The following is a 12,265-nucleotide window of genomic DNA, read 5'->3' on the forward strand; positions in this document are numbered from 1 at the left end:
ATCAGTCATTTTAATAATCTGTGATGTGATATCACATAAAGATATAGACAAGGAAGTAGCAAAATTTGGAAATTTGGGAACTTACGTGGAGCAACAATTCTAGAAACAAGACACAAAAATTAACATGGATGACATTTTATAAAGAAACAGCCGCCCCCACACTACTCTACGGAAGAAAATCGTGGGTCATTTGCAAACTACCGGAAAATAAGATCCCGGCAGCGGAAATGAGGTTCCTTAGGGCTGTGAAACGCTGTACCAAAGCAGACAGATTAAGAAACAGCGACGTTAGGAATTAACTAAATATATTTAACGTAAGAAACTCAATTGAAGACAACAAAAGGCGGTGAAGTGATCATTTAGACAGTGTAATACTTTACAAAGTCAGATTATCTTAAAAATTCGGAAATTATAATCCAGAATGCCGAAGAAGTCCGATAAGACCAAGGAAGAGATGGGCACCGTTGGAGGCAAGGACGTAATACTTGAAATGTAGAAGACGGACAATTAATAATTATGATAATAATAATAATAATTTATTAACAGTAGAAGATAAAGTTCACACACGTATTTTAAATATTGAAAAAGTCAGGATCTAGATGGTAAATTATGTGAAGACTATGTCGAATAATATGCTAAAATAGCAACCACGTATAACTGAAGTCTAACGTCCAATCTGCAGCGAGGCTTAGAGTGATGAGTTGTAAAAATGAATGAGGTGAGTGTTCACCGTGCTTTCTTTTTTTTTTTTTTCGTTGGAATCCTTCTTGCATTTGCATGAAATTGTTCAGCAAGTGGGCAGAAAATTTAAAGCAGGATGGCCGGACGAGAATTTGAGTTCCGTTACTCCGGGCACAAAGTCTCAACAATTGTCTAATCTGGCTAGCGAAAATTAAACATACTTTGTAAATGACATAGCGATACTGAAATTCAAACTATCTCGTGAAAACATTTTTCTTATATTGAGTCTGAATCTCAATCTTTGTCGTATTTCTTTTTGTTGCACACAGTTTTGCTCATACGAGAGGACCAGTAGGTACAAGTGTGTCACCTTGTAGAAGGAAAATTTGAGTTGGGGCGTATTGAAGAATTCGTTGTAAGATTTACTGCACTCACCTACTTACGAAGTTACTGTTCCTTTCGCAAATAAAACCACAACCAACGATATACAGCGTTATATCCTGCTTTACACCATTAAGAGTGTCATACCACATTTAGGCAGTCTTTACTTATTACATTTGGAATCATACACCAATAGTTAGCGAGGATAAAGAGTATGTTACATTACATAAATAGTTAAATACAATTTGATTTACGTTGAAGGATTTTAGTAGTGCCACAGAAGTTGCGAGCGGTAAGAATGAAAAATGTAATGTTAACTATAGTCACGCTTGAGATAGATATCTCTTTAAGCAGTTAAGCATTTCAATTGCACTTTCACAATACATGCAGGCTCCTTTTTTGTTGCTTTTTATTTGTTTTTAGTAGTAGATTAAGTTTACCCTTGTACGGAACTGTACCGTTTGGATACAGATCACTTTAAAATCTGCCGTTTCACTGTACGTTACGTAAAGGTACAACTGCACAATGCATGTATCGAGAATGTTTTCCAGATTTCCCCAGTCCAGTCTGTTTGAAAGCATGACTCGCGCCAGAGATACAGCTCGTGCAACGAACACCAATGTCGTCACGTGGAGCAACTCTCGTAGAGGACGCAGGTCAGAGCTGTCTCGCTGTGTGCGTACCGTGAAGCAGATTAAAAAGTAATTCGATATTCAATCTTATTTTACTTCGAGACGGTACATTTCCGAACATGAGTTCCTCATCAGAAGTTTATCTACTAAGTCCCCTCCCTCTACGACTCACAGAAGCCTATAACAGGAACTGTGAATTACCTTGTAAATTCAGAAATGAAATTCGTCGCAAATAATCCATCACAATTTGAGAAGAATACTAATGCATATACCTACAACACTAGATGAAACATGACCATTACTCATTATTAAAGTTGTCAGTGGCTCCGAAATGAGTTCATTATGCGTCAACGCAAAATTTTATCACTAACATAAAGTGTTTGACAGGTAGCAAAGCACGTTATAAATCAAACCTGAAATATAATTTCGTAGGATTCGGCGGCTAGGGTTACTTGACATAAAAGTTGTCAGAGAATCGTGCAGCATCATAATGTCAAAAATTCAACTCGGCCATGGTTACAGTGGCCTTCTTCTGGGTCTTCTGATATGCTTTAGTTGTGTGGAGTCGCTTATATTTTGTCAGTGCTGTTCACTATCCGCCCCCGGTAGCTGAGTGGTCAGCGCGACAGAATGTGATTCCTAAGGGCTCAGGTTCGATTCCCGACTGGGTCGGAGATTTTATCGGCTCAGGGACTGGGTGTTGTGTTGTCCTAATCATCATCATTTCATCCCCATCGACGCGCAAGTCACCGAAGTCAGCCGGCACGGTAACTCAGCGTGTTCGGTCAGAGGGTTAGCTGCTCTCTGTAATAAAAAAACTGAGTTAATGGACCAACGACGAACTGAAACGGGTGCCTTGCGACGTCCGCCCCGAGCAGATACAACGAACTAAAACGAACAAAATGATATTACAAAAAAAAGTGAAGTCAAATCGAAAGACTTGCACCCGGGGAATGGCCTACCCGACCGGAGGCTCTAGTCACACGACATTTAGTGCTGTTCATTGAGCATGACGTTTCAGTCGTGGGGGGAAGGAGCGGGAACGTTACTGTAACAGGTTGCAGCGGTGGTGAGAATGGGGAGTTAGCGTTGTATTCGTCCGGGGCAGCACTGCGGGTCTGCTGTGGCGGAACACCGGCAAAACTGCAGCAAGGAAATCAGATTTAACGAAACTCACGCACTGGTTAAGTAGACGGCTTTTCAAAACGCAAGAACAGAGAAGCTATGGAAACAATAAAACACCCTTACAACATGATCAGAGATGATGGATTCAGGCTTGCCGCATCCTGGCTGCCAGCCCTTAGAGTCCAATAGGCCACACCAACAACACGAGACGCGAACGCTACCGGCGAATAATTGCCGCCGCATGGACTGCGTCGAGTAGGAGCAAACCAGGAGCCCACGCCTCATTCGCCGATGAACCCCAGTCATAGCAAACAATGCAAGAAGCAATAGACAAGAGCAGATCCCCACTCATTCCAACGTTGCAACCTATTATAATGTAGTTCCCGCTCCTTTAGCCTCAGGTGGCCAACAATAACAAAAAAAATGTTTCAAATGGCTCCAAGCACTGTGGGACTTAACATCTGAGGTCATCAATTCCCTAGACTTAGACCTACTTAAACCTAACTAACATAAGGACATCACACATTCATGCCCAAGGCAGGATTCGAACCGGCGACCGTAGCAGCAGCGCGGTTCCGGACTGAACCGCCTAAAACCGCTCGGCCACAGCGGCCGGCCCAACAATAACAACGACCTTTTAAAACTGTGACGTACTTCACGCACAGTGAGCAGCAGTGACAAAATACACTCCTGGAAATGGAAAAAAGAACACATTGACACCGGTGTGTCAGACCCACCATACTTGCTCCGGGCACTGCGAGAGGGCTGTACAAGCAATGATCACACGCACGGCACAGTGGACACACCAGGAACCGCGGTGTTGGACGTCGAATGGCGCTAGCTGCGCAGCATTTGTGCACCGCCGCCGCCAGTGTCAGCCAGTTTGCCGTGGCATACGGAGCTCCATCGCAGTCTTTAACACTGGTAGCATGCCGCGACAGCGTGGACGTGAACCGTATGTGCAGTTGACGGACTTTGAGCGAGGGCGTATAGTGGGCATGCGGGAGGCCGGGTGGACGTACCGCCGAATTGCTCAACACGTGGGGCGTGAGGTCTCCACAGTACATCCATGTTGTCGCCAGTGGTCGGTGGGAGGTGCACGTGCCCGTCGACCTGGGACCGGACCGCAGCGACGCACGGATGCACGCTAAGACCGTAGGATCCTACGCAGTGCCGTAGGGGATCGCACCGCCACTTCCCAGCAAATTAGGGACACTGTTGCTCCTGGGGTATCGGCGAGGACCATTCGCAACCGTCTCCATGAAGCTGGGCTACGGTCCCGCACACCGTTAGGCCGTCTTCCGCTCACGCCCCAACATCGTGCAGCCCGCCTCCAGTGGTGTCGCGACAGGCGTGAATGGAGGGACGAATGGAGACGTGTCGTCTTCAGCGATGAGAGTCGCTTCTGCCTTGGTGCCAATGATGGTCGTATGCGTGTTTGGCGCCGTGCAGGTGAGCGCCACAATCAGGACTGCATACGACCGAGGCACACAGGGCCAACACCCGGCATCATGGTGTGGGGAGCGATCTCCTACACTGGCCGTACACCACTGGTGATCGTCGAGGGGACACTGAATAGTGCACGGTACATCCAAACCGTCATCGAACCCATCGTTCTACCATTCCTAGACCGGCAAGGGAACTTGCTGTTCCAACAGGACAATGCACGTCCGCATGTATCCCGTGCCACCCAACGTGCTCTAGAAGGTGTAAGTCAACTACCCTGGCCAGCAAGATCTCCGGATCTGTCCCCCATTGAGCATGTTTGGGACTGGATGAAGCGTCGTCTCACGCGGTCTGCACGTCCAGCACGAACGCTGGTCCAACTGAGGCGCCTGGTGGAAATGGCATGGCAAGCCGTTCCACAGGACTACATCCAGCATCTCTACGATCGTCTCCATGGGAGAATAGCAGCCTGCATTGCTGCGAAAGGTGGATATACACTGTACTAGTGCCGACATTGTGCATGCTCTGTTGTCTGTGTCTATGTGCCTGTGGTTCTGTCAGTGTGATCATGTGATGTATCTGACCCCGGGAATGTGTCAATAAAGTTTCCCCTTCCTGGGACAATGAATTCACGGTGTTCTTATTTCAATTTCCAGGAGTGTATAAGCGACTCCGCACAGCTGAAGTACATCAGTAGACCCAGAGGAAGGTCACTGTAACAGTGTCCGGAACGTTGGTTTCTCCAATATAGTTTTTTACGCTACGACGCGGTACGATACTCAGGAAACTTCCACGCCAACAAAGATACAATAATTTCTTCTGAACAACTTTCATTTCACAGACGAATTTTTATTTAAAATTGGTAGCCTGATACAAAAACTAGTTTTAAGTATAGCTGCAGAAATAGGACTGAAAAATAATACGTTTATTCGCATTAAAAGTAATCACGCATACATATACTGTAACCCGACTCATCCCACATCATTTCGATAAAAAGTCGTTCGAACTGTCTATGGAGCATGAAACTAACTATACAGCGTTTTCGCCACTTCGTTTGCGAACTAGAAAACGGAGCTTCCTCTAAAAGCGCGGCTGACAAGGAAAATCAAAAATGGTTCAAATTGCTCTGAGCACTATGGGACTTAACATCTGAGGTCATCAGTCCCCTAGAACTTAGAACTATTTAAACCTAAGGACATCACACACATCCATGCCCGAGGCAGGATTCGAACCTGCGACCGTAGCGGGCGCGCGGTTCCAGACTGAAGTGCCTAGAACTGCTCGGCCACACCGGCCGGCTAAGGAAAACCTTAATAATTAAAAATGTAATGTGCTTTAGCTCACAAATTACGTACTACAGTAGATCATGAAAGACCAGTATATTTTTGTTATGACAAAAAAAAAAACGTAATGGTTTATCTCCGTTGTGACATTCAAGTACTGCCATTACATGAAGTATCCTCACGAAAATGTCCTCCCATTCATTTTTTGTCTGGCGCTAACTCATATACTCAACTACTCCCTGCCTCTCTACTTCTCTTCGACTTTTCCTTCTCTCTCCCTCTCTCGCGCCCAAGAATAGTCGATTCCCTACAGCTCGTCCTTGACGCGCGGCACGCCGGTGCACTGGCTGTTATTGTCCCACAAGGCCTCGGTCGCGTTTGAGTACGAGTCCAAGGTGTACGCGAAGCAGCGACTCATGCGCTGCACCAGCATGGTGTAGTTGGCGCCGGCGAAGGTGACGAGGTGCGTGGCGAAGATGCCCAGCTCCTTCTCTCGTTCGTCCAGCGACTTTTCCGCCTCCCTGCGGGCCACGCACTCCACCATCGCCGCCACGTCCTCCTCGGGCAGATCGCACGACTCCACGTCCGGGATGCACTCCTCCAGTATCTGCGCCGTCTGCTCGATGCGCTCCATGCTGCCCGAGATCAGCTGCTCCTCCAGTCGCCTCGCCGATTCCATCACCTCCACCGTGAAGTTCCTGCAACATTATTATTTTTTTTACTACTCATTATTATTATTACCTGCTCGTATTGCGTAACACGCACCGTGCTAACTTGCGAAACAGGAAGTAGGAATGGGAAAAATGGGAAAAACCGACGAAATAAATCTCGGGTGAACAGCCTAGTATGAGTGTGCATAGGACACAATATTTCGGCAATCGACCACGTTGCCATCATCAGGTGCGCTGATGTACTGACCGGTGCTGGGCCGGCGCCATGTATACAGGGTGTTACAAAAAGGTACGGCCAAACTTTCAGGAAACATTCCTCATACACAAATAAGGAAAAGATGTTATGTGGACATGTGTCCGGAAACGCTTAATTTCCATGTTAGAGCTCATTTTAGTTTCGTCAGTATGTACTGTACTTCCTCGATTCACCGCCAGTTGGCCCAAATGAATGAAGGTAATGTTGACTTCGGTGCATTTGTATCGAGACAGATTTCCAGAACGAAGGTGTCCCGACAGGAAGACGTTCGAAGCAATTGATCGGCGTCTTAGGGAGCACGGAACATTCCAGCCTATGACTCGCGACTGGGGAAGACCTAGAACGACGAGGACACCTGCAGTGGACGATGCAATTCTTCGTGCTGTTGACGATAACCCTAATGTCAGCGTCAGAGAAGTTGCTGCTGTACAAGGTAACGTTGACCACGTCACTACGGGAGAACCAGTTGTTTCCGTACCATGTACAGCGTGTGCAGGCACTATCAGTAGCTGATTGGTCTCCACGGGTACTCTTCTGCGAATGGTTCATCCAACAATGTGTCAATCCTCATTTCAGTGCAAATGTTCTATTTACGGAGGAGGCTTCATTCCAATGTGATCAAATTGTAAATTTTCACAATCAACATGTGTGGGCTGATGAGAATCCGCACACAATTGTGCAATGACGTCATCAACACAGATTTTCTGTGAACGTTTGGGCAGGCATTGTTGGTGATGTCTTGATTGGGCCCCATGTTCTTCCACCTACGCTCAATGGAGCACGTTATCATGATTTCATACGGGATACTCTACCTGTGCTGCTAGAACATGTGCCTTTACAAGTACGACACAACATGTGGTTCATGCACGATGGAGCTCCTGCACATTTCAGTCGAAGTGTTCGTACGCTTCTCAACATCAGATTCGGTGACCGATGTATTGGTAGAGGCGGACCAATTCCATGGCCTCCACGGTCTCCTGACCTCAGCCCTCTTGACTTTCATTTATGGGGGCATTTGAAAGCTCTTGTCTACGCAACCCCGGTACCAAATGTAGATACTCTTCGTGCTCTTATTGGGGACGGCTGTGATACAATACGCCATTCTCCAGGGCTGCATCAGCGCATCAGGGATTCCATGCGACGGAGGGTGGATACATGTATCTTCGCGAACTGAGGACATTTTGAACATTTCCTGTAACAAAGTGTTTGAAGTCACGCTGGTACGTTCTGTTGCTGTGTGTTTCCATTCCATGTGATTTGAAGAGAAGTAATAAAATGAGCTCTAACATGGAAATTAAGCGTTTCCGGACACATATCCACATAACATATTTTCTTTCTTTGTGTGCGAGGAATGTTTCCTGAAAGTATGGCCGTACCTTTTTGTAACACCTTGTATAAAGGAAGATCCCCCTCCCGCTCCTACCTCAGGCGCTTCCTATGAGTCGGTGCGGTCCGCGCCCCGCGCACGTTCCTGGTACAGCGTCCGTTCTCCCGCCGTCTGGGCGCTGCGTCCTAGGTCTTCTCGTTCAGGAGAGTCTGTCCTATATATACATGGCGCCGGCCTACCGCCGGTCAGTACATCAGCGCACCTGATGATGGCAAAGTCGTCGATTGCGAAATATTGTGTCCTAGGCACACTCATACCAGGCTGTTCACCCGAGATTTATTTCGTCATAAAATACGCCCGGAGAAATTGAAGAATCACATGGGAAAAACTGATACGGGTAGTCCTGAATAACCAGTATGTTTCGGTATTTGTTTGGCCTCAGCTATATCAGTTGCTTTTTTTTTTACTAACAAGCGAGTAAAAAAAAACGAAATATCAATTACCCGTAGCAGCAGTGCTAAAATGTTTCGTTTTCAAACACACGTTTTAAAAAAAGACTAATTTTTATTCGCAAATTATGCATTGGTTTGGAATATTGCGTTGTTATAGAAAATATGAAAAGTAATCAGTGCTATTTCAATACTAATGCCAACTGAAACGAGCAACAAACACTTGGCATAAGAATTGGTACAGTACTGCTGACATATGATGTCCCTGTTGCCGTTTGTCGTGGCTTAAGGTACGCGTTTATGTGCAGTGTGTAAGACTATACGGCAGTTTCCCTCTGACGTCGCCGGACGATTCGTTTAATTGCAGAATGGTACCAATCATAGTCTGCAAATATTTTTACAGAGTTACGTACAATGTTTCACTTGTTTTAAAAGATTAAATATTGAGGGTTGAATAACACTTAAGCGGTTTTTTGTTCTACTGATTTTTATTTGTATGAACTAGTTTTCGGCTTATTAGGCCATCTTCAGATAACTACTGGCTATTGTTTAGAAGGAGCTTGTGTTCTTACGAACCAAACCTACTGGACTAAGATACAACGCACTTACATACGATCTTTAATTGTGGTATTGTCTTTGGAATTTCCAAACGGATCTTTTCACTTTTTGTTCTGTAAAACTGGTCTGTAACATAAAAAATCACATTTTATGGTTTGTCAGTACCATGTATGACAACAATTAAAATTATTTAGAATACACATTATTACAAATTTACAATCGCCCAAAACAAAACAATTATTACGAGAGCAGATACAAGTAGTACCTTGGTCCTCATGGACAAAAGTAAATATGTTGAAAAAGTGAAACAACTCCTCACACCTAATACCTACAGTGTCCTTAACAAAGACTCCACATAACCTTTAATGAAGAAATTAAAAACTTAACCAAGTCCTGCAAAAGTGCAACTGTTCACAACAAATACCAAAAAAATTGTAAATTTGTAATAATGAGTATTCTAAATAATTCTAATTGTTGTCATACATGGTACTGACAAACCATAAAATGTGATGTTTTATGTTAAAGAACAGTTTTACAGAACAAAAAGTCAAAAGACCCGTTTGACAATTCCAAATACAAAACCACAACTAAAGATCGTATGTAAGTGCGAGGTATCTTAGTCCAGAATGTTTGGTTCGTAAGAACACAAGTTCCTTGTAAATAATAGCCAGTAGTTATCTGAAGATGACCTAATAAGCCGAAAACTAGTTCATACAAATAAAAATCAGTAGAACAAAAAACCGCCTAAGTGTTATTCAACCCTCAACATGGAATTGTTCTGTCAAGAATAGACGGGAGAATCCATAAATGAGATTAAAAGATCAAAGTTTGTCTACCATTTCTACGGAGGCAGGAGGCAGGAACTTACTGTAACAACAACAATAAATTAAAAACTTAATAACAGTTCATTCACAGTTTACGATAAAAATAGAAAGTAACTGATCTGCTGTCTGTGTCTGCATAACATGCGTTTATCTGCTTGTAGCCCCTGAAAACGGCGAAGTTAACACGAAAAATAGAGTTCCGCAACCTCACTTTCCACCCTTCTGCATGACTATTCACAATATCCAAATGGTGATATGAACCCCGATTACAACATGATTTTTGAGCAGACTTTCAAAAAATTGGAATCAATAGGAGAACACTGGTGATTGTTTGCAGTATTCAACTACTTATCACTTGGCGAGAAAAGCAGCGAACGGTGGACGGATTAAGATTTCTTTTATTTGCCTATTTAATTTCATACTTTATTCTATTTATCTTGGAACTGAGAGAGTCAAAGTATTTCACACCTGGCTCGATTTCTACGTTTATTACAGGAAATAATAGGAATAAAAAACCAAAACTCGGTTATTTGAGAAGCCGGTTATTTTGAGCGGTTTTAATAACCGGAAAGTGGTTGTTTCAGCAATAGCCGCCATCCCTAGTGCTACGACTAGCCTGAGCGCTGTTTCCCACGTTCATATAGGCAAATGCTTGGATGGCCCCCACCTTCCGCCTCATAAAATTCGATACACAAATATTTAAAATACGAGTACCACCAGACAGAATAAAGTTTACATAATTAACAGACCGATAACTCATCCGAATTTCTCTCCTTAGTTAACTGAAGCTTGCCGTAACTCGAAGGGCATTCGGTCAGCAAAGTTAAATAAAAATACATTTATCAAAGCTTGAGTACAATGGAGCCTGTACTGGACGGGGTAAATGCTCATGGAAAGAAGACTACTTCCAATGATTATGCCTTTCACTACATATGAAGTGGTGCTGACAGTGAACTTTACTGTTCACCACAGTTTATTCGTGGACAATATAGCTAAGACACAATTCAAATTTCAATATTATTGCAGCCACAACAGAATTGTGAAATAAAACAGTCTCAGCTGCGTTTTAATATAGATACCGGTATCCTAAATTATTGTAGCGTATTTTTCGATCTATGGAAGACTACTTACAATTATTCTGTATTTTACTACTCACGAAATGGTGCTATAACAGTGAACTTCAGTTTACTCTGCGTCACAGTTTATTTGTGACAACAAATATAAAACAAAACTCAAATTTCAGTATTATTTGCAGCTGAAATAACATAGTGAAATAAAAGTACTCCAGCTATTTCTTAATTTAGATATCGATAACCTAAATTACTGTAGCGTATTTTTCGATTTACAGCTCTGCTTTATAGCTTGTCTTTTCTGGCTTTGACTATTGTGTGGTTTTGAGTAGATATTTATCACTCTCCCAGATTTTTTCCCCTAAATGCAACAGTTAAAAATGACAGACAAAAATACACGGATATGGAGTATTTCATTGTTTCCAAAATGTAAATTCAAAAATTTTGTATAAAGTTTGGCTGTTTCATAAAAACTAAAATTGATTATTAATTTATCTCTATGTCAAATCATTGTATTCATGTGGGTGAGTGATGAAGTTGAATATTAGTCATATAAAACTAAACACGACATTCTTAATCAGAGAGCGAGGTGTCGCAGTGATTATAGCACACTGGACTCGCATTCGGGAGGACGATGGTTCAAACCCGCGTCTAGCCATTCTGATTTCGGTTTCCCGTGATTTCCCTAATTCGCTTCACGCAAATTCCGGGATGGTTCCTGTGAAAGGGCACGGCCGATTTCCTTCCCCATCCTTCCTTAATCCGATGAACCCAATGACCTCACTGTTTGGTCCATTCCTCAAGTCAAACAATCAACCAACCATTAATAACCGAAACGATATGTAACTCTGAATGTGGGCAAAACATGCCTATTTTGTGACAGTAAGCAAGGTGAAAGAACAAGTCAAATAAAATGTAATAAGATGTAGTATGAAAAACTTTTTTATGAACTAACAAGACTAATTGTAATCAGTTTTATAAAAATGATAGCTTATCGTCTGACCGTTGGGAAAACAAAAATGTGTCAGTGGCAGAAGTCACGGAGTGTGTGAGTGGGAGGCAGCTGCATCATTTACTTATTAGAAAAGTGGTATGGGAAACTTGTTATTTGACTTCGATTTTTGACATTAACTATACGTGTCTTGCTCCAGACAGACATAAAACAAAAAAACATTAAGCAGTTAGTGTTGAGTTACTTGAAGTTAGTGCACCGAAAATGAGTGTTAATTTATAATTACAAAACGTTACTATTGTTGCTTTAACAGTTCCTATTCATTTTCTAGCGTGTGGTGTTAAAACATGGGTTTTGCGCCATTCTATTCACACACAAAATAATTGTTACGAAGCTATTATTTTTGCACATATTTTGGTGGAGTACAAATGCTAAAACAGCTCACTGCAATGCCAAATACCGAAAGTATTTGCAGCAGCCTGTCGGGCTGTCTCCATCAGCTCCACCTTCAAGTTCATGTATTATTATTATTATTATTATATTACTACTACGTACAAGGTCTCTCGAAATTGATGCAAATGTCATATGTTTATCGTCTGGGAAAAACGCA

General features: G+C 43.0%; 1 protein-coding gene across 1 annotated transcript in view; it reads right to left on the reverse strand.

The window, feature by feature from the left end:
* Nucleotides 1–5,853: 5,853 nt before the first annotated feature.
* The window catches only part of LOC126249568 (uncharacterized), a 36,003-nt gene continuing 29,591 nt past the window's right edge, over nt 5,854–12,265 (reverse strand). Inside the window, exon 4 of the mRNA XM_049951231.1 lies at nt 5,854–6,246. Coding sequence (XP_049807188.1) covers nt 5,856–6,246 — 391 coding nt within the window. The 3' untranslated portion in view covers nt 5,854–5,855. The remainder of the gene's footprint in view (nt 6,247–12,265) is intronic.

The sequence above is a fragment of the Schistocerca nitens genome, chromosome 3, assembly GCF_023898315.1.
Source record: "Schistocerca nitens isolate TAMUIC-IGC-003100 chromosome 3, iqSchNite1.1, whole genome shotgun sequence".
NCBI lineage: Eukaryota > Metazoa > Arthropoda > Insecta > Orthoptera > Acrididae > Schistocerca > Schistocerca nitens.